Source organism: Narcine bancroftii, chromosome 5, assembly GCF_036971445.1.
Source record: "Narcine bancroftii isolate sNarBan1 chromosome 5, sNarBan1.hap1, whole genome shotgun sequence".
In the NCBI taxonomy this organism is placed as follows: Eukaryota; Metazoa; Chordata; class Chondrichthyes; order Torpediniformes; family Narcinidae; genus Narcine; species Narcine bancroftii.
Genome location: NC_091473.1, coordinates 114,261,191 through 114,283,232, shown reverse-complemented (window position 1 = coordinate 114,283,232; position 22,042 = coordinate 114,261,191). Strand labels below are relative to the sequence as shown.

General features: G+C 40.1%; 1 protein-coding gene across 16 annotated transcripts in view; it reads left to right on the top strand.

Moving 5' to 3' along the window:
* The window catches only part of LOC138763888 (ERI1 exoribonuclease 3-like), a 453,927-nt gene that overhangs the window by 162,382 nt on the left and 269,503 nt on the right, over nt 1-22,042 (top strand). Inside the window, exon 7 of one of the 16 annotated variants that reach the window (XM_069938835.1) lies at nt 3,463-3,558. The exons of the other annotated variants lie outside the window; for them this stretch is intronic. Coding sequence (XP_069794936.1) covers nt 3,463-3,474 — 12 coding nt within the window. The 3' untranslated portion in view covers nt 3,475-3,558. Of the gene's footprint in view, nt 1-3,462; nt 3,559-22,042 lie in introns of those variants that run through there. 16 annotated transcript variants of the gene reach the window in all.

The window sequence follows — 22,042 nt, the reverse complement described above, 5'->3', positions numbered from 1 at the left end:
TACCATTATCTGGTGAATTTTCCATTGCTGTTCCTGTGTTGATGTTAACAAAGTCCTCTTAGATCCAAAAATAATTAAGAGGGATGTTAGTTCATAACATTAGTTCTATACTTAAGGAATGGAAAACAAAAGGTGTTGAATCCAGTGATCATTGGGGGATCAGAGGTGGAGAGAGTGAGCAAATTTAAATTTCTGGGAGTCACTATCTCGGAGGATCTTACCTGGACCCGACAAAAAAAAATGTTATTGGGAAGAAAGCACATTTGTGCCTCTTCTTCTTCAGGGATTTGCAGAGGTTCAATATGACATTGAAAACCTTGGCAACGTTCTACAGATGTGTTGTGCAAAGTTTCTGACCAGCTGCATCACAGCACTGAATGAAAAGCCCTACAAAAGGTGGTGGGCAGAGCCCAGTACATTACAGTCAAATCCCTCCTCACCATCAAGAAAATCTATGTGGAATGTTGCTGTCGGAGAGCAGCAGCAATCATCAAGGATTCATGCCACCCAGGATATGCTCTGTTCTTATTACTACCATCACCAAAGAGGTATAGGTGCCACAAGACTCGTACCATCAGGTTCAGGAACAGCCACTTAACCCCACCCCAACAACCATCAGAATCCTAAACGACAAACTCAATTGCAGACTCATAGAATATTTATTTTCTGCATCGTTCAGTCAGTTTGTTTACATTTCATTCTTTGTTTATATTTCTCTCTTTGAATTTGAATCTATTCTTAAGTACAGTTATTTTTTGCACTACTAATGAGTAAAAATTCTGCCTGGTCCACAGGAAAAAAGAATCTCAGGGTTATATGTGATTTCCAATGTTCATATCTAACAATAGTTAATGGAGAAGGGTTCAGAGAGCTCATTGCTGCATCTGACCCGACCTTGTTGGTTTTCGTGCAGTTGGATAACCATGTTGAGGAACTTTGGGGGGCATCCGAGGCGCTCTAGTATTTGCCAAAAGCCCTTTCCTATTAACGGTGTCGAAGGCTTTGGTGAGGTCAACAAAGGTGATGTAGAGTCCTTTGTTTTGTTCTCTACACTTTTCTTGGAGCTGTCTGAGGGCAAAGACTATGTCAGTAGTTCCTCTTTTGCGCGAAAGCCGCACTGTGATTCTGGGAGAATATTCTCGGCGACACTAGGTATTATTCTATTTAGGATACAATGAAGACGCTGTTTACATCCGGTACCACACGGATGGCAGTCTCTTCAATCTGAGGTGCCTGCAAGCTCACACCAAGACAAAAGAGCAACTTGTCCGTGAACTACTCTTTACAGACAATGCCGCTTAGTTGCCCATTCAGAGCCAGCTCTTCAGCGCTTGACGTCCTGTTTTGCGGAAACTGCCAAAATGTTTGGCCTGGAAGTCAGCCTGAAGAAAACTGAGGTCCTCCATCAGCCAGCTCCCCACCATGACTACCAGCCCCCCCACATCTCCATCGGGCACACAAAACTCAAAACGGTCAACCTGTTTACCTATCTCAGCTGCATCATTTCATCGGATGCAAGGATCGACAACGAGATAGACAACAGACTCGCCAAGGCAAATAGCGCCTTTGGAAGACTACACAAAAGAGTCTGGAAAAGCAACCAACTGAAAAACCTCACAAAGATTAGCGTATACAGAGCCGTTGTCATACCCACACTCCTGTTCGGCTCCGAATCATGGGTCCTCTACCGGCATCACCTACGGCTCCTAGAACGCTTCCACCAGCGTTGTCTCCGCTCCATCCTCAACATTCATTGGAGCGACTTCATCACCAACATCGAAGTACTCGAGATGGCAGAGGCCGACAGCATCGAATCCACGCTGCTGAAGATCAAACTGCGCTGGGTAGGTCACGTCTCCAGAATGGAGGACCATCACCTTCCCAAGATCATGTTATATGGCGAGCTCTCCACTGGCCACCAAGACAGAGGTGCACCAAAGAAGAGGTACAAGGACTGCCTAAAGAAATCTCTTGGTGCCTGCCACATTGACCACCGCCAGTGGGCTGATATCGCCTCAAACCGTTCATTTTGGCGCCTCACAGTTCGGCGGGCAGGAACCTCCTTTGAAGAAGACCGCAGAGCCCACCTCACTGACAAAAGACAAAGGAGGAAAAACCCAACACCCTGCTCCAACCAACCAATTTTCCCTTGCAACCGCTGCAACCGTGTCTGCCTGTCCCGCACGGACTTGTCAGCCACAAACGAGCCTGCAGCTGACGTGGACATTACCCCTCCATAAATCTTCATCCTTGAAGCCAAGCCAAAGAAAGAAGAAAAGAAAAGAAAGATCTTACAATAAATTTGAATTTGAACTTGTGTGTCTGTAAAACACTTTTGGGTTCTCATTTATGCTGACAGCAAACCTTTTGTCAAATATTATTTGCCTCTTTTAATTTTCTCTTTCTCTCTTAAATAATTCTCCTTGTTCTCACTGACATTTGCAACATGACACTTGCAATATGAAGCCATAAGACCAAAAGTAAGAGGAGCAGAAGTAGGCCATTTGGCCCATCAAATCCACTGCCCTTCCATCATGAGCTGATCCATTTTTCCACAGCCCCATAACCTCGATCTCTGCCTTAAATGCACCCCACAACCTGGCCTCCACATCCGTGGCAGCAAATTCCAGAGGTTCACCACTCTCTGGCTAAAGAAATCCCTGTGCATCTCTCATTTAAATTGATGCCTGGGAGGATATTGCACTCATTCCTATTGAGTTACAACCCATGTGGCTTGCAGAGATCCCATCTCTCCCAGAAACTATTACAATTCCTTCATAATATAAAACATCTAGCCTTGGATTCATCCACTTTACTTTTGTATTCATTAACTCTTGGTACTAGTAGAAATCTGCAGTTTTCTACCTTCTTGAGGTCCTGTTTCTAAACTTTTTTTTGGTACCCCAAACTCTACCTGTAAGACTTTGATGTGTATTTTATCCATGTTTCCATATAATTTTACTTCTAATAGCAGAAAACAGGGTGGATAAAAGTAGTTCAAGTCATCAGTTTCTAACTGGATCAATATCTCCAACACCAATAGCATACTAGAAGTCAAACACTTTAAACATGTTTCATTCCATCTGTTTTGATTGTTGCCCAGTGACACTGATTTACCAGACTAACTGAATAGATTTGAAGTAAATAAAGGTTGCTTCTATTTTACGAGCCATGACGCTACGATCAAATAATTTGTTGTCATTTTCTTTATTGATTTAACCAGGTTTATCAAGTTAAAATCTACAGAAAGCTCGTATCATGCATGTTTTATTCAAGGACATAAACAAAAAAAAAGCTCAGAATAATTTGTACTTCAAAGCAATCAAATATTAAGTTATTACTACTTTGGCCTTAAATTATTCAACTTTATACTTTCTTCTTTAAATTATTATGAATTGTGTTAATTCCCTTGCTGTGTCTTTCACTTTTTCTTCTTTTGTCTCTTTTCTCTATTTATCACAGTGTGAAGGTTGAAAGAGAGAATATTAATCTGTAAAAATGAAGGCTGGCTTAGTCATATGTATCCTATACTGAAAGGCAGTAATGATGGAAGGATTCGCTCCGTCAGCAAGGTTCGTGGGTTTGATAAATGTGTAGCATTCGATACTGACTCTCATATTCTCCTGAAAGCTGTGCTTTGATTGCTGGGGCATGGTGCTTTCAGATCTTGCAGGAGACCAGCTCCATTCTTCCCTGAACAAGAGCAAAAGCCAAGGGTAAATAAGGGACACATTTGCCCTGATTCATTTAATGGCATAGTCTCCTTTCAACTTCTTAAAGATAAATCATTTTACACAAGCCATATTTAAAATAAGCATCTGCAGTACAAGCAAGGTCTTGCAACTCTACATATGTGGAAGGTAAATTAAAATCAAACCAGAAATTATCTGTGTATGTTTGTGTCATGGGTGTACATTAACTTCTTAATCTTCAGAGACCATCTGGAAAGTACCTAACAAACTGCATCTCATCAGTCTAATTTGCTGTGGGTCAACATTGCATTACTCTTAATTGATTGATTGGGCTTGTCAATTTCTCAATAGCCATTTGATGTTAAAACTGTGATCTTAAACTTCCTTAAAGTGAATGGGGAGGTGGGGGGGGAAACGGGGACACATTTTTAAAATCACATTTGACTTTACTAAAATAAATGTCCTTGTTTGTCTCAGTTTCATGTGTTTCAGTTGCAACAATTGCAGCTTCTAACCTTGCCGTACTGTATGACAGAATTTAAACTTCCTATTTCTTAGGAAGTGTGCAAGGTACGCAGGCTATACCTATAATTGATAACTGTTGTCTTTACATGAAAATATTTAACCTCAAATATGAATGTTGTTGGATTGACAACTTTGCACTTAAAATTTCAGATGCAGCAAGTCAATTTTTTGTTCTTTTAAAGAAACTAACATTCACTATTTACTCTATCGTTTCAGCACCTTGTAATGAATTTTAATTTTAAAGTATATGCTTAATTGCCTATTGAGAAACATGGCCAAATGCAGATCCTGAAGAATATCCTGCCTAATGTGCGCAGAAAGTGGATATATGCTAATTGATGCCTTTTCCTGCTGGTAGGAATAATAGGGCAAAACTTGATATCTTCACACTGACTGCATCTTCAAGTTTGATTTTTGAATTACACCTGCAGCAGAAATCAAATGGCGACACAAGGGACTGCAGATGCTGGAATACAGTGAAGAAAGCAAGCTGCTAGAGGAACTCAGCAGGCCAGACAGCATCTGTGAAGTTGGTGGCATGGTTGACATTTCAGGCCTCTGCAGATGCTGTCAGATTCATTGACTTTCTGCAGCAGCTCTTTTTTTTTTGCAAGGAAACTCAATGAATGAGCTTGCAAGAATGGATACATCTTTTTGTAATTGCCTTGATACCTGTAGTCTCAAAACAGACACAATAAAAATCTTTCAAAATAATTGACATGAATCCTTGCCTGAAGTTTTTTGGGATATCTGAAGGTTATGGAGAGTAGAATGAAAAATATAAATTTTAATTTGTTGAAAATATATTAATTATTAATAGCGATGCAAACTATTTCCCAGTCCTGATTCAATGTCTTCACCGGAAAGGTCAACCACCTCTTTGCCTCCACATATGTTGCTTGACCCACTAAGTTCTTCTTGTGAATCGGGTTTTTTTTTTGCACTTTTCCATATTCCATCACTTGCTGTCTCTGAGGTCGCTGCTAGTCTTTATCCTGTTGCACAATGTGCCATCTTGACATTGTTGTAATAAAGATTAGATGGAATTTTGGATAAGGCAATTTGTATTTCTGTTGTGTGTGTGTGGAGGGAAAACTGCCTTTTAACCTTGTTTGGTTTTACTGTATATTTGTATCAATTCAAACGTCTATCATTCAATAATCTTGCAATTATTGTTTAACATTGAAAAGATGGAATATGATGTTAACTTAGTTTATTGGTGCAAAAAAAATCTTATAGTACCATTCTAAATCTTGTGTTTATCTATTATGATAATACTATTGCATGATTACTGCAATATGGAAAAAGTGAGGGATATGATTATCATGGGCTTAATATTGTATGATATATCATCATATCATTATATTTTGACAGTCCTAATTGAAAAACACTTATTGTAGCCTGAGGCCAGATTTCATTCAAACAAAAGCACCTCCAGGGAGTGTAGCTAACTAGAAAGCAGTATCTTTTGGAGAAATTGCAAGGAAAACAAATCTCTTATGTTTTGCATAACTCACTGATATTTGTGTAGAATGTGCAATATTAATGTTGAAAAAATAGAGTATTCTATTAATTCAAAATGTAGTGACCAGAATCCTAATTTTTAAAAATAAACTTAGCTTGTTTGAGACATGCATAGTGTGCGAAATGGCAGTAGTACAGAAATGTAAAATAGTTGTCAATTCCCTGTCTCGATTTGTCCTCTCCCCTTCTGTAATCTGTTTATACCTTGTAATTTTTAAATTTAGACATGCAGTATAGTAGCAGGCCCTTTTGGTCCCCAAGTCCTTGCCGCCCAATTACACCCAATTGACCGACAATCCCTGGTATGTTTCATGAAGGGTGGGAGGAAACTGAAGCACCCAGAGGAATCCCAAGCAGACACAGGGAGAAGGTACAAACTCCTTACAGACAGCGCAGGATTCTAAACCCAGACCCGATTGCTGGCGCTGTAATAGCGTTGTGCTAACCATTATGCTAATGGTGCCACCCTATGTTCAAAGATAAAGGAATAGCTGCCGCTCTGCCTTAAGGTCAGGACCATCGTAAGAAAATTCATGAGACCAGATTTGAGAAGTTTCAAAATGATTTTCCCTTTCTCCTTGTGGGAAAGTGACCAATCTCTCTCCTCTGCACAACAATGGGTGAGCTCAGAATTATAAGCCTAAACCTATATCATATTATTCCATGGGTCAAGTCTAGGCTGCTTAATTACACTTGATTGAAAATTCACCCAACAACAGTGGTCAACTTCAAAGATCCATTGAGACTTGCTTGGATAGCTGGAGGTGAAGAATGAATGAGAAATATTTTCAATGAAGTTTTGTTCTTCAAAGTATTGCTGGGCTGTTTTAAGTCTGACCTTGATTTTTCTTTTATTTAAGTTTTAACTGTCTGGAAGAGAATACCAGCATCAACATCCATAATAAAAATTGTGTAGTAGAATAAGATAAAGGATGGAGAAAAACTCTGTAAAGTTCTAGATTATTTTCTTGCAAGTGGGGTTAGATTAATAATTTGTATTTACATTTACATACCATCTCTAATGTAGTAAATCATCATGTGTTACCTCACACTAACATTATCAGATCAAATTTGATGTTGTAGCATTTATAGGGATAATAAAACCAATGACCATAGATTTTGTTGAAAAAAATTGTGTTCAGGCAGGGATGTGGAGGTGTGGAATTAGTAGCAGCTGAGAGGGGGAAGGAGAGAGAAAGGAAAAAGAAACAAATATTTTCAAGTAAGAATTTCAGAGGTTTTATTTGACTTTTTGAAGCCATGGCTCGTAGCATAATGCAAATGAATGCAAATGAATGTATTGAGGGATAGAAAATGGGCAGAGGATTACAAAATTAATAGAAAAATATTGACCAAGGATCTTGGGGTCAGGATGAATAGATTCTGCAAGACATCATCCTGTGTCTGGCACCTATTTAAAAAATAATTTATGAAGTTTAATGCAGAGGAATGGAAAGTAGATCAAGGGAAATAATCCTATCGTTTTACAGAAAAATAGATAAAAGGCCCAATTAGAATTGTCTGCAGTTTTGGAATCTGTTTTGTAGAGTCACCAATGTTTCATCAAGCCTCTCTGTCTGGCCTGCAGCACATCCACCCACCTCATTATTTCAGGCAAAGCATAAAGCAGTGATGCTGAATAGATTTATTGTTTTTTGTATTCTGGGGTTTCTGAAGATTTTAATTTTAATCTTTATAGGAGTATATTTTGAACTCTTTCCTCTTTGGCTTTTCTGGAGAGTAAGCTTGGGTTGTTTTGAACTTGGTAATTGTGTAAGTTGGAAGTTAGTGGATTATAACATTTGCATTGCCTTACTGCACAAAGTCAGATCTATCTTCTTGAATTTACAGTCTATCTGGTCACTTTACCTTAACTCTGTCAGAAATATTAATGGTGCTGGTGAATGATATTGAACTGTCAGCAGTAAACTGGCTTTAGTTTTATTTTGAAAATGCAAAAATAATTATGTTAATGCATTTATTAATACCTGCTGTTCTTCTTCCATTAGCAGTTGCTGTTGGAGAAATCAAATGAGCCCTAATATATTTGTTTTTTTGGCTTTTGATGTGGGGGGGGGGGTGGGGTTTCTTTTTTTAATTAATTATATTGGGGCAAAAAGTTTGAAAAATGCTTCCGTGAGAACAGTGGTAAGGGAATTGGTCCTTTATTTTTAAGGGTAGGTGCTACCTAAGGCAGGATATTTGAATTATTCTCGACTGATGATGGTTTCTTTTCTCTAATCTTGGTCCTCCTCTTTCGGGGGTGCCTATTATTGAGGCAATGTCTGTCTCAGCGCAGCTGCATCATCAAAAAAAATTGATCTCCCATCTTGGCCCCCAAAAGTACAAAACTCTAGCTAGATATGTTGAATTCATCAATTAGAGCTGCCTTTACAACAGTTGGCTCCAATTGCCAATCATATGAATAATATTACAGTCATATCTTGAAATTATTTTTGGCTGAAGAAAAATTTGCTGCTCTGTATATTTTAGCATAAGATTTATGCTTTCAAAAGATCTTGAGGAATTGCGTACCTTTTAATATCTGAAAATGTAAAAAATATTTTTTCCTTGGGACATCCTAATGCAAAATAACCAAAGATGTTTTTTTTGTGTGTGTGAAATGTAGTCATTCCCTTCATATAGACAAAAGCAATTGACCACAAAGATGTTTACAAACAACAGTCTGATTGGCATTAACTCGGTTTATTGAGGAATAAATATTGCTGTGGCATTTCTGCCACTTCTTTGAATTGTTCTATTTGCCTGTACATTTACCTGAACAGATGGTTCATCAGTTTTGCATCTTTATAAAAAAAAATTTCTGATTATAGGATTCACCATTACTGAACAACTCCATGGTGGGTTGACCCTATTATTTACTTAAAGCAATATTGTAAATTAATCCCCTTATTCTAACATCCCTCATCTTGGAGTTCATAATAACCTAGCTACTGAACTGGTATTACAAAACAGGTTATTCACACACCAATTTAGTGGTTTGCCATTGTGAAAAGACCTTGAGATAGTGGGCCAATTTTTTTTTTCGCTAATAGCTGTGGTTCCAAAGTAATTGGCTAAGTGTCAAGCATTTACACTCCAGGCAGGATCAGCACGTGCAATCAATGCAGAAGTCCAAGTCTTCCTGAGGTTCAGATACCAAGGTGCCTAATAAGTCCACTGGCAGAGCAGTAACTTCTGAATAGAAATTCTGGATGCATTGTGCATCTGGTCTTCAGTTTTTCACTAAGGAAATCTAACATGACAACACTGACCCCATATATTTGAATGGGATCAGGAACCCAGTGAAAAATAATAAGTGCCTTACTTACTTTATCATCTTTTATTGTACTTTTCAAAATTAATGTATTTGTTTTATTACATTAACCCATTTTATCAGTGAAATTTAAGAGCTGCCAAGGAGTCTTTTACAGACTTTGACATCTTGTATTCAATTGAAGGCTATTGTAGTGTTCTTGGGCATGGCCTTGATGTTCACTGTCTGAGGCCTACTCTTTTTATGAGATCTATTCAGATGCTCATAGCAGCTCACAATTCTTACATTATGCGCTTACCTTTTCCAGATGCAAAGGAAGTTATGAACTGACCTTTGGTACCTGGAAAAGTTGAGAGTAAAGTGTAGGGACTGTAAACTCCATATCGTGGCAGAGGACCAATACCAGGACAAACTGGCTTAATTAGTATATTGGTTTTGATCTTCTACTCTTCTCTGGAATTTAGAATGGCCCCTGTGAATTTAAAGTAATTATTTCAGGAGGGAGGGGGAAAAAAAGTTGAGAACAGTAGACCAGTTTATACTAACATTGTTGGGGGAAAACTTCTTGAATCAATTATTTTATAAATTGCAATGTATTTGGATAGGTTATGACATATAATTAGACATATGGATTTATGATGGGGAAATCACATTTTACAAGTCATTTTTTTGTCCTATCTAATTTAACTTATATATTTTGGGTAATGTCAGGAAATGAGCCATTGCAAGGTCCTGCCAATGAAGCTGCAGAATTGAACAATCTATTTACTTGCTATTCAATTATTCTTGAAACATTTCAATATAGCAATGGACTAGTCAAAAGGAATGCATGGATATAGTGTACTTCGGTTTCAAAAACATTTTGATAAGGTTCAATGCCAGAGCAATTAGATAAACTTAGGACCTATGGGATTGTTTTTCGAGAAGGAATCAATCGATCATTTTCAGTTGACTGTAATTTCTAAGTAATTGCCAGAAGCAGTGTTTTTCTCTTAGCCATTTAAAAGACACAATGATAACAGAATTATTACCACAAGAAACTTGATGTCAAAAGATTTGAGGACCGAGCAAAGAAAACAGTACTTGTACAGTGCCCTACAGACAATCACTCAACTGGATCCACAAAATGTCCACAATATTTGGTTAGCCCCAAATTTCACAATGCTTAATATTTATTTAGAAACTTTCACTTTTCTACCAGAAAACCACAGGACTGGTTTGATGAAAGCAATCAGGAGATTTAGGAAATAGTTAATATAATTTTTGCAATATGTTCTTTCTTTGGCTTGGCTTCGCGGACGAAGATTTATGGAGGGGGTAAAAAAGTCCACGTCAGCTGCAGGCTCGTTTGTGGCTGACCAGTCCGATGCGGGACAGGCAGACACGATTGCAGCGGTTGCAAGGGAAAATTGGTTGGTTGGGTGTTGGGTTTTTCCTCCTTTGCCTTTTGTCAGTGAGGTGGGCTCTGCGGTCTTCTTCAAAGGAGGCTGCTGCCCGCCAAACTGTGAGGCGCCAAGATGCACGGTTTGAGGCGTTATCAGCCCACTGGCGGTGGTCAATGTGGCAGGCACCAAGAGATTTCTTTAGGCAGTCCTTGTACCTTTTCTTTGGTGCACCTCTGTCACGGTGGCCAGTGGAGAGCTCGCCATATAATACGATCTTGGGAAGGCGATGGTCCTCCATTCTGGAGACGTGACCCACCTCAAAACTGAGGTTTGCAATATGTTCTTGAATTGGAAATACCATGATGTTTTAAAGAGGGCGGAGAGGAACTGTTGGACCTGAAGGCTGAGATCCAACAAAACTATCCCATCTAATGGAACCATGGTGGGTAAAATATTTTAGGTCAATAACTGCAAAAGTGTGGATTTTTTAATATTGTCAAGATTATCTGTGATCCTCGCAGCCATGAAGTCACCCCAATGACTGCCAAGGATGAAGGAGAACATAAGGTCAGGGAGGCAAGCAGTGCCCACTTTGAAAATACTCTTAACTAAGTCTGTTTTTGATGTTAGTGCCCTCAATTCTTTCTCACAGTATAATTTCCAAAACAATAATGGCCAGCCAGCAAGAGTTTGAAAAGGCCACCCGACAGCTGAAAACAAACAAGATTTGACAAAATCTATGCTGAAGTAATAAAATATGGTGGAGAACTGCTTGTGATGCAAGTTAATGTCCTCCTCCCTCTCATTGAAGAGAACAGTAAGCCAAGAAAAATTGTAGAACATAACAACAATAATTGTATTATGGCCTTTGTTGACTTCACAAGGATTTTGATTCAATCAACTGGGAAGATTATGGACAATCGTCAAACTGCATTGAATTAAAAATAACCGGGATTCATTCTTATATTGTTTCTGCTATATGATACCTGTAAGCCTTGATTCTTATCAACTGGTCCATCACAGACACAATCACAGTGTTGACTGGGCTCAAGCAAGGGTGTATTGTGGCATCCTTTTAATCTTGCTGCAGTACTGTGTCTCACCTTCAACAAGCTTATCGGAGTGGAGTTGATCTCCAGGTTGAATAGGAAATTGTTTAATCACATATCCACTCCAGAACCAAAGTCATTGCAAATTCACTTTTTTACATGATAGAGGAATTAGGGGATATGGGGAGAAGTCAGGTAGGTGGAGTTAGGTCATAAATTAGATCAGCCATGATCATATTGAATGGCAGAGCAGGCTCGATGGGCCATTTTTGGCCTACTCCTGTTCCTACTTCCTATGTTCCTATATTCCAAACAACATGTAGGTAGAACACAGATCAAGCTCCAAGTCATCCTTCACCAAAGCAAATGAGATTTGGGCCACACACTGAACAAATAAATGTAAGAGGAGGTGAAAAATAAATTGCTGGAAGAACTCAGCAGGTTGAGCAGCACCTGTGGTGGCATAATTTTGGTTGACAATTAGAGTCAAGATCCTGCATCAGAATGAGAGTGTGGAAGGAAGGTAGAATATAGAAGTGAGATGGAGGGAAGAGGCTGGTAGGCAATGTGGAACTAGGTGGGAGGAGGGGAGCTATGGGCAGATGGAGCCAGGTAAGGAAGGGGGAAGAGGAGAGACTGGATGTGGTACCATATAAAGTAGGACTGATGGGAAAGTGAACATTATGTAGCTCATGGATTCTTTCCAAATTATATTTCTCCCTTTGTTCATTTGCTTAGCCATTTGTTTCAATCTTGCAGCAATCTGTAGTGCCAGACAGCTTCATGAAACTTTCATAGACTTCAAGTGAGGTTCCTCTTCGAGGTATTGAGTAAATTTGAGGAGGAGATTGCTCAGAGTTTACTCTATGAGAGAGCAACCAAAATTTTCCAAAGCAAGCTATTTCTTGTGTTCTGTTCATTGTTATAGCACAATTGGGTTTGACTTGATATATTTTTTTAAATTTCTGACTTTGTAGCAGTACTCCCTAAATTTTTTTCCTTAAACAGCAAAACTACACTAATGACACTACACCCATTACGGGTGCATAAAATATATTATTTTAACAAATTGGCAATTTTATAAAAATAGCGAATCCTAATTATTGGCAGCTCTGAATGGCCTAATTACATGAACAAGCACTGAATGGTAGTTTTTATTTAGCATCTATTCACATCATATATTTGGTCTTTTTTTAAATGTTCACCACTGCAAGCCAAATACAAATGTAGATGTTTGTTTATTTAAGAAAATTGACCCTTGTCAATTGTAGAGTTTATTCTGATGCAAAAAAAAAGGATTTTTTCCTTAGGTTTAAAAAAATTTGATTCACAGGACCATTTTACTTGTAATCCTGATTAAGCTCACAGTGCATGGAGATAGCTGATTATATATTTCCATCTTACATGCTGCAATGTAATTTCAGAGTGTGCTCAGTGTATGAATGTAATAGCAGCTGACTCGCATGATGTTATGTGTCAGAATATTAAAGGCACTAATAGAAAAGCTCCCAGATTCACAAGGGGACACCATTTCCACAGATGTTTCGGATGGCTGGTCACTAAACTAATGGGGCAGAATCCAAAACCATGGTAAAAGAGGCTAGATGAAAATGAAAAGGGAATGAACAGTGCCCATTGGAAGTTGCATTTAAAATTAAACACTTTTATTGGGATCTTTCTGCAGATATGGAATATTAACAATAAAATAAGGCACTTGTGTCTGAAGAGCAATTGCTTATCAGGCTTTATCACAGAATATGAAACTGTATCACATGAAATCCAACAGTGGCTGAATAGATATGCCAATTCATTTTGAACTTCTGCTTTGACAAGCTAGGCTGCTCCTGTTGAATAGCATTGGTAAATGTGAGCTTCCTTGCACCTTTCCTTTTCTCCCCTTTTCTTTACTAAGCCTCTCATAAAATTGAAAAAGACCAAGAATAAAAGAAATACCAGTTCAAGTTTTTTTTTAAATGATAAGAGGGAAAGGTATATGAAGGCTTGTTTAGATAACATTAAGATGACTATTGTCAGTGGGAGCCTGTGTGAGATATAAGCTGCAGACCCTGATGACATTCTCCCTAATACAAGTGTTTAATATTTGATGTATTGGGATAAATAGGATCTCTTTTGAATCAAATTGAGTTCCTAAGTAAGAATCTATTACAGATGAATTCTGTGATTTGACAGCAAAGTGGGCGATGTTATTCTTGACTAGTTACTGCAATCGGCTTGCAGTAGAGTTAGATATTTTTTTCTGTGCTTGAGTAAACCCAGCTTATCCACTACTACATTGAAGACTGCTACAGCAAATGTTGAAATTCAGAGTTCAACCAGCAATCTCTTTCTTGCATTATTTCTCATAAAATAAATGAAAAGAATTTTCTTGATTTAAAAAAAAATCATTTCAACTGTTAAGTACTTTTACTATTGTGAATTAATTATTTTAAGCAAAACTTTTGGGTGTACAGTATTTATTATTTTAAATTGATCTGATGAATGAATGGAATAGGTCAAAATAGCCTGCCATTTTCTTTCAAAGTTTACCATTTTCATTTTACTTAATCCTTATTTGTCACTTTTTATATGGCTTCCAGGATTGAGTTTGTTAATATTCTGCTTTCCCTCCAGCTTTTGTGTATTTTCTCATCCTTCTGGGCTTGCTGGCAATATATCATGTGATCTTGAGCAAACAAAGAGAAGCTGGAGGAACCTAGCAGATCAAGCAACATCCATGGAGAGAAAAGTTCTGGGTTGGGACCAAATTTTGAGACTGAGATAGAAGGGGATAGTCAGCTTAAAAAGAAGAGATGGAGGTCTGGGGAGCAGCCAAGATGTGTCAGGTAACAGCCTGACATTATCATACACCTATATATTATAGCCAATACTTACACCAGTTCCATCACAATCACTGAATATGTTCTTTCCTGTCAGGAGAACACGACCACATACAGCAGTAAATAAGCAGAAGGAAGTCATTTTGGGAATTCAGTATTGAGTCCAGAATCATGCTATCGGATCATACATGGACAAGGAAACCAATCGCTAGTTGTCACCAACTATCTATGCTTAAGCAATAAATTGTTATACCCTCATATTAAACAACACTTGGAAGAGCACTGAGACTAGTAAGAGCACAATGTACTCTGGCTGAGGTGCTTCATTGCATATCACCAAGAATGCAATGGAGTTGGATGAACTCTGGATCATTCAGGAGGCAGGGTTGGGGGGTGGGGTGATAGACAGGAGTTACAGGGACACTATCACACTTAGGAAGCAGGAGGAGGGTAAATGGGTGAGAGTCAGGAAAGGGATCAGACAGGAAGTGCAGGACACCCCTGTGGCCCTTTCCCTCAATAACAAGTATACCATTTTGGATACTGCTGGGTGTGGGGTGGGGGGGGGGGTGGAAACGACCTACCAAGGGCAAGCCATGGCAATCAGGTCTCCAGCATGGAGTCTAGTCCTGTGGCTAAGAAGGGAAGGGAGGAGAAGAGGTGAGCTGTAGTGATAGGGAATTCCATATTTGGGGGACAGATAAGAGGTTCTGCAAAAGAGATTGAGTATCCCGGATGGTATGTTGTCTCCCTGGTGCCAGGGTCCGAGGTATCTCAGATCGAGTTCACGACGTTCTCAGGAGGGATGGCGAGCAGCCAACTGTTGTGGTTCATGTAGGGACCAATGACAGTAGGAAGGGTGAGAAGAGCCTGCAAGGAGAGTTCAAGGAGTTAGACACAAGGTTGAAGGACAGGAATTCCAGAGTTTTGATCTCCGGATTCCTACCCATGCCATGTGTTAGTGAGGTTAGAAATAGGAGGATAATTCATCTTAACACATAGCTAAGGACATTTCTGGATCATTGGGTTCTCTTCCAGGGAAGATGGGACCTGTTCCTCGGGGACAGTTTGCATCTGAACTGGAGGGGGACTAGTGCTGTTCTGGGGGTGGGGTTAAACTAGATTTGCAACTAAATGGGAACCAGAGTGCCAGAGCAGAGAGAGGAGTGAAGGAGGGAAAAGATGATGTAAAGATTGCATACACTGTTCCAAGTTAATGGGTTGTACATGGTGGAAATGTTCATAGATGCATCTATTTTCAAGCAAGGAGTATTATCAGAAAGGCAGATGAGCGTAAAGTGTGGATTGGCATGAGGAATTATGACATAGTGGCCATTGGTGAAACTTGATTGCAGGAGGGGCAGAACTGGCAGCTCAATGTTCCGGGCTTCTATTGCTTCAGACACTATAGAACTGGGTGGGGGTGAGGAGGGTGGGGAAAGGGGAAGGAGTGGCATTAACTCATCAGGGGAAATATCACAGCTGTGCTCAGGCAGGATAGAGGCTATAAGTTTGTTTGTATTGTAAACTGCCAAATAGTCAATGAGAATTGGAGGAGCAAATCTGTAGAGAGATAGCAGACAGCCGCAGGAATCATAAGGTTGTGATAGTAGGAGATTTTAATTGAAAACCCTGGCTATGGTGAGGACTATGATCTGTATATAGCAACCTATTTGTTGTGCAGAAGGTGACAGTCTAGATCTACCATAGACAAGCAGTTGCAGCATATTTTAGAATCCAGGGCCCTCTACTGGTATGAATGCTGGAGAAAAGCTGCTTGGTGTTAGGTTAATTGTTTTAGATGTTTTAATTGAGCAAATGATTAAAAAAACTGCAGGAATTCAGTGGGGGTGGGGTTTAGGCAACATCCACGGGCAGAAATGTTCATCAGCAAAATGTTGACCATTTCTACCCATTAATGCTGCCTGATCCACTGAGTCCCTCCAGCTTCTCGTTGTTTGCTCAAAATTTCAACATCTGTAGTTTTTAATTTGCAAAAGTGGTTTATATGAATGTTTGTACTGTGATGCTACCACAGAATAAAAACTTGTTGCAATTTAAAAAAAAAAGAATATTTTTAGATTTCTAATGATCAAAAACGTTTTATTAAGGGCCAACATGGCACTGTAATAAAACTGCCTATTAGTTTCTGGCAAAAGTCAAAGGGACAAGGCTCAGCACACTTTCATTTTTTTTATACAGCAGTTGGTCTGTCTTCCATGTGATAAGAAACCTTCAGAAGATTTTGTTACTGTGTTATAGCCTGCTTTATCTAGTAATTTCTCACAAATAATGTGATAAATTAAGGTACTAATCAGAGATCAGTAGAATCAGAATTTAATGTCATGAACAAGTTACAAAATTCGGTGTTCTGTGGCAGCATCATAATGCAAACATTCATATAAACCACTTTTGCAACAACAAATTAACAAATAAAGCAAAATAGTGCACGAAAAGTAAGGCAGTGTCTTTAGTTCATTGATTATTCAGGAATCTGATGGCAGCAGGGAGGAAGCTGTCCTTGTGCCACTGAGTGCTCATCTTTAGGCTCCTGTATCTTTTTCCTGATGGTAGCAGAGAAGAGAGCATGGCGTGGGTGGTGAGGGTCTTTGAGGATAGAGGATGCTTTCTTAAGACATTGCCTTTTGTAGATGTCCTTGATGGAGTGAAGGCCGGCACCTGTGATGTTGCAGGCTGAGTTAACAACCCTCTGGAGTTTTTTCTTGTCCTGAGAATTGGCGCCTCCATACCAGACATTGATGCAACCAGCCAGAATGCTCTCCATGGTACACCTGTAGAAGTTTTCAGGAATCTTTGGTGGCCTACCGAATCTCCTCAAACACCTCACAAAGTATAATCAGTGGTGAGTCTTCTTTGTGATTGTATCAACAGTATCAAGCATAGGCAAGCTGATAAGTAATTAAAAAAAATTAAACTATCAGTGTTTCTTGACATAACTTTCACAGTTTTTAACCTCAGGGGTCAAGTTTGACATTTTCCAGCAAAACTAAAAACTGGGAAAATATCTTCTTCAAGTTTATTTTCATATTATACCTACCTCGGTGAGAAAGATTTGTTTTTAAAGCAGTTCAGCAAGTCAACTCTAAAATATGTGCAGTAGTACAATTAGAAGGGCAAAAGTACATTACAGTGAATGATCAATTAGTACACAGCAAGGGCAGCATGAGATCACTTTTGAGCGTTCAGGTGGCTGCTATGTCTTTGAACATGATAGTGTGGAATTTCATACTCTTGAGCCTTTTTCCCCAAAAGGATGATTGAGTAGAGAGTGTGGTCAGGGTGGGGAACATTTCCAAGGCAGCTGGAAGTATAGATGGAGTTGGAGGAGAGGGAAATTTGTGTAATATTCTGAGCTACTTTTTCCACCTTCTGCAGCTGCTTCTAATCTTGGGTACAACAGTCTTTGTACCACAAGTTGATACACCCAGCTAGGTATGTTTTCAATGATGCACCTATAGCAGTTGTTAAGGGACATGGGGAACATGCCGAGCTTCCTCAGCCTTCTAACAAAGGAGAGAGGCTATGTTGCACTTTCTTGACCATTAGATTGACATGGATAGTCCAGGTCAGATAAATGAAAATGTTTACTCCCTTGAACTGTCTCTACTTAAGTGCAATTGATATGAATGGAAGATGGGCTCTACCCCACCCCTGATATATGATCAGCTTCTTTGTCTTGCTGATGTTGAGAGAGATTTTGTTAATTAGGGCTAGGCCACTCTATTCTCAATCTCCTTCCTGTATTATTTGTTATCTGATTTACAACCTTTATCTTGTCAGCAAACTTGCAAATACAGTTGGAGTGGTATTGGGCTAGACATTCATGGGTGTACAGGGAGTATAGTTGGAGGCTGATGCACATCCTTGCTGATCACTGGTGATCAGCCTGATCTTGGAGGAAGTATTGCTTCATTCCATGCCTGTACTTTGGAAGTGATTCTCTTTCCGACATCCAGATAGAAACTGAGGAGCATGGAATTGGTTGTGAAGACAGCGCAAAGGTGCTCTGGGGAAGCAGAAGAGTGTTTTTGTATTGTAAGATTGGTGGACTGAGTCATATTCAAGGACTCTGCAGCAGATCTGTAGGAATGTGCCACAGTGGTTTCCAACTTTATCAGAAAAGGCGTGGATGAGGGTGCTTTTACTAAGACTATCCGGGTTTATCCTAACTAGAAGCCATGGATGAACAAGAGATCCACAAACTGATCAGGAGATTCAGAAATATACAGAAAGATCAGGTACAACCTCTGAAAAGGCCATTCCCAACACAAAAAAAAAACCAATTCTGGACCAAAATGGAGTCTCAGACTGATGCCAGTCAACTGTGTCAGAACTTGTCCACCTTCACCTATAAACAAAACAAAGTGGTATCATTAATTTTAAACAGTAATGGATGACCTCAGTGCCTTGTTCACTCACTTCAAATGAGAACACAGTCACGAGCCTCCACGGCCGCTGGTGACTGTGCTCCCAGTTTCTAAGGCTGAGGTGAGCAGAACCTTTAGGATGACGAATCCTCAAAGTGTTTAGCCTAGCCGGTGTACCCAAACATGTGTCCTTAAACTCTGAGTGAACCGACTGGCTGGATATTTTGCAAACATTTTCAACCTTGCCCTACAACTGTCAGATGTGCTTCAAAGGACTTCCCTTGTTCTGATGCACAAGAGGACCTGCCTCAATGACTGTCCACCAGTGGCACTGTCTCAACTGTGATGAAGCGCTTTGGGAGGTTGGTGATGCAGCCGATCAGTTCCTGTCAGGAAGGCCTTGGACCCACTTCAATTTCCCTAATGTCATAACAGGTCAATGGCAGATGCCATCTCACTGGCCCTCCACTCTGTGTTAGATCTTGCAGACCATAAGAACTCCTACACCAGGCTGTTGTTCATTGGCCGCAGCCCTTCTTTCAACACCATTATACCAACAAAACGTGACCAAATTGAAGGATTTTGGACTCTTGGCAACTGGATCCGTGACATCATCAATGTCAGACCCTAATCAGTGCGAATCGGCAACATCTCTGACCATCAACACAGGGACACCCCAAGACTGCATGCTTAGGCCCCTGCTCCATTCCCTGTGTACTCTTGACTGCATAGCCAAGTTTGGCTCTAACACAATTTATAAATCCACTAAGCAATGAATCAGAATGCAGGAAGGAGATTGAGGTAACTCTCCAAAAATGTTGTTGTTGCTGGAGCAGCTGTAATGGCAGTGCTGTCGCCGGCCGGTTAGGACTCACAGAGAGCGAGGAGCAGAGATACAGCACTCCAGTGTGGTCCAACTGCCCAGTCAACTGCCATCAGCTCCGCACAGGCTTAGAACAGCTTGTTAAAGGAGTAGACGATAGTTTTATTTAAAATCTTGCAACCGCAGGATCTGCGCCAAAGATGGTAGCAGCCATGAGGGGTTGCAGGGGAACGGAAGACTGGGGCAGGGCACCATAAAACGGGGAGACCACCCGCCTGTCTGAGAAGGAGAAGCAGAGGAGACGATTCATGGGATGGTGACGGTGGACCAGTGAGAGGCTCTGAGGTTGAAAGACCCATATGTAAGGTGGGCTTCTGACCACTCGAGGCGAGGAACCCACAGAGGCTGCATACTGCTGGAGATTGGCTCGAAGTAGTACTGGGTATCGGACCCGGGATGCAAGGGGGTGCTGGAGGGTTCCTGATTATGTCGGAGGTTCAGATCTGGATCTGGTTTGGACTGGACTCTGTGTGGCTGCAGGGACGCTGGAGGCGAATCCATGGACACTCTGTGTCTCTGAGGAAACTCTCTTTTTCTTCTTTTTCTTTGATTTTAAGAGGTGCTTCAGGCAATTTCTGCCAATGGTGAATCTGTCAGCCTTACAGCAGACAAAACCAGTTCCATGTAATATGATACTGTTTTATTACATGACAATAAATTGAATCTTGAATCTTATTGGGTGAGACCAAAAGAATTATCTTGCTTTCAACATCATCAAGATCAAGGAGCTTGTAAGAATTGTTGATTTTATGAAGGTGGGGCCAAGGGATAGCATTTCTAACTGCATTGATGGGATGGAGGTAGAGAGAGTCAGCACCTTCAAGTCCAGAGTGTCCATGTTTCGGAAGACCTCATACTGGTGCACTATAGAATGTGTACTGACTAGTTGCTTCACTGCCTAGTTTGGTAATTCGAGTGCCCAGGAACACAGAAGGCTACAGAAGGTAGTAAACATAGCCAGGTCCATCACAGGCTCCAACCTCATATCCATTAAAGACATCCATGTGAGGGGCTGCCTCAAGAAAATAGCCAATATCATAAAAGGACCCGATCACCCTGGTCACAACCTCTTCTCACTAGACAGAAGCCTGTAAACCAGCAATGTTTGAGAATGGTTTCTTTTACAACAGGCTCTTGAACCTCTCTTTGTTACACAAATAAAATTCAAGTACAACCTGACAAAACAGCATTTTATGGTCCTCAGTGCAAACAGACAAACAGACATAGCACACATATAGATAAATGATACATATGACAGATTATACTGTGTTTGTCTAGTATATAGATATAGATATGTTTTGGGAAAAAAAAATTGGGGCAGGTTTTTTAGTGTAGGTCACATACAAATGCTTTAAAACAGATCTTATTTAAAATACTGGAGCTCTGCTAATGCTAAACCTGTCGGCGCCAAGAGCCTTTGCAAAAGTTTTGGAGAGTACCCAAGAGACTTCACTAATGGATTTTTGTTTCCAAAAAGGCAACAGATGAAATAACTTGTTGGAGCCGCAGACTGTCTGGAGTGGAACTTGTTCTTAGACGGTCATATGGTTTAGCAAGCAGAGGGAGTAAAACATATTTTCTCTCTGTGAGAGAGAGAGAGAGAGAGAGAGGGGGGGAATTCAGTTCTGCAATTTTACAGTCAGCTGCAGCAGCTGGGACTGGAACAGGACAAACTGGCAAGCATGTGGAAAACTCCATTTGGAAGATGGATTGTGAGTGCTTAGTTCAGTTTGGTCAAAGCCCTTGTGGTTCATGCAAGAGGAGAGGACTGGCTGTCTAATGTTTCACTTGAAATAAGAGAAACAAAAAGTAACTCTGTGGTGACCTGAAAGAAAGAGGTTATCATCTGGAGAACCCTGAGGGGGAGGTTCTTCAGCAAGACACTGGAGTGGCTGATTAAAAAGGGATCACTTGTGGGTGTCCAGTAAACAACAAATCTCTCTCTGAAAACTGACAAGAATCTTCCTGAGTGGTAACCAGTTAGCTTTCAAGAACCAAAGCCTGATGAACTTTATAAATGTTAAATTCTGTGCACAGTATAAGAATTGCCTGCAATCAGTGAACAAGAGGAAATGGCTGGCTAGAGTGTTTCTCCTGAAATAAGGGAAACGAGAAACTCCGTGGTGACCTGGAAGAAGAGGTTATCATTTGGAAAACCCATGACAGAGCAAGTTTCTTCGGCAAGACACTGAAGTGACTGATCAGAGGAAATCAGTTTGTGTGTGTCCAATGGGCAATAAATCTATCTCTGAAACCAACCAGAATCTTCCTGAGCGGTAACCATTTCGCTTTCAAGCACCAAAGCCTGATGAACTTTATAAATGTTAAATTCTGTGCACAGTATAAGAATTGCCTTATACAGTGCCAGTGGAGGAGTGAGAAGTGAGATTGGACTGTGAATCAAATAACTTTTCTGAACTTACACACACATTACATACACGTGCTCTTAGTAGGTTAAGTTAGGTTAGTTAAGTCAATAGTG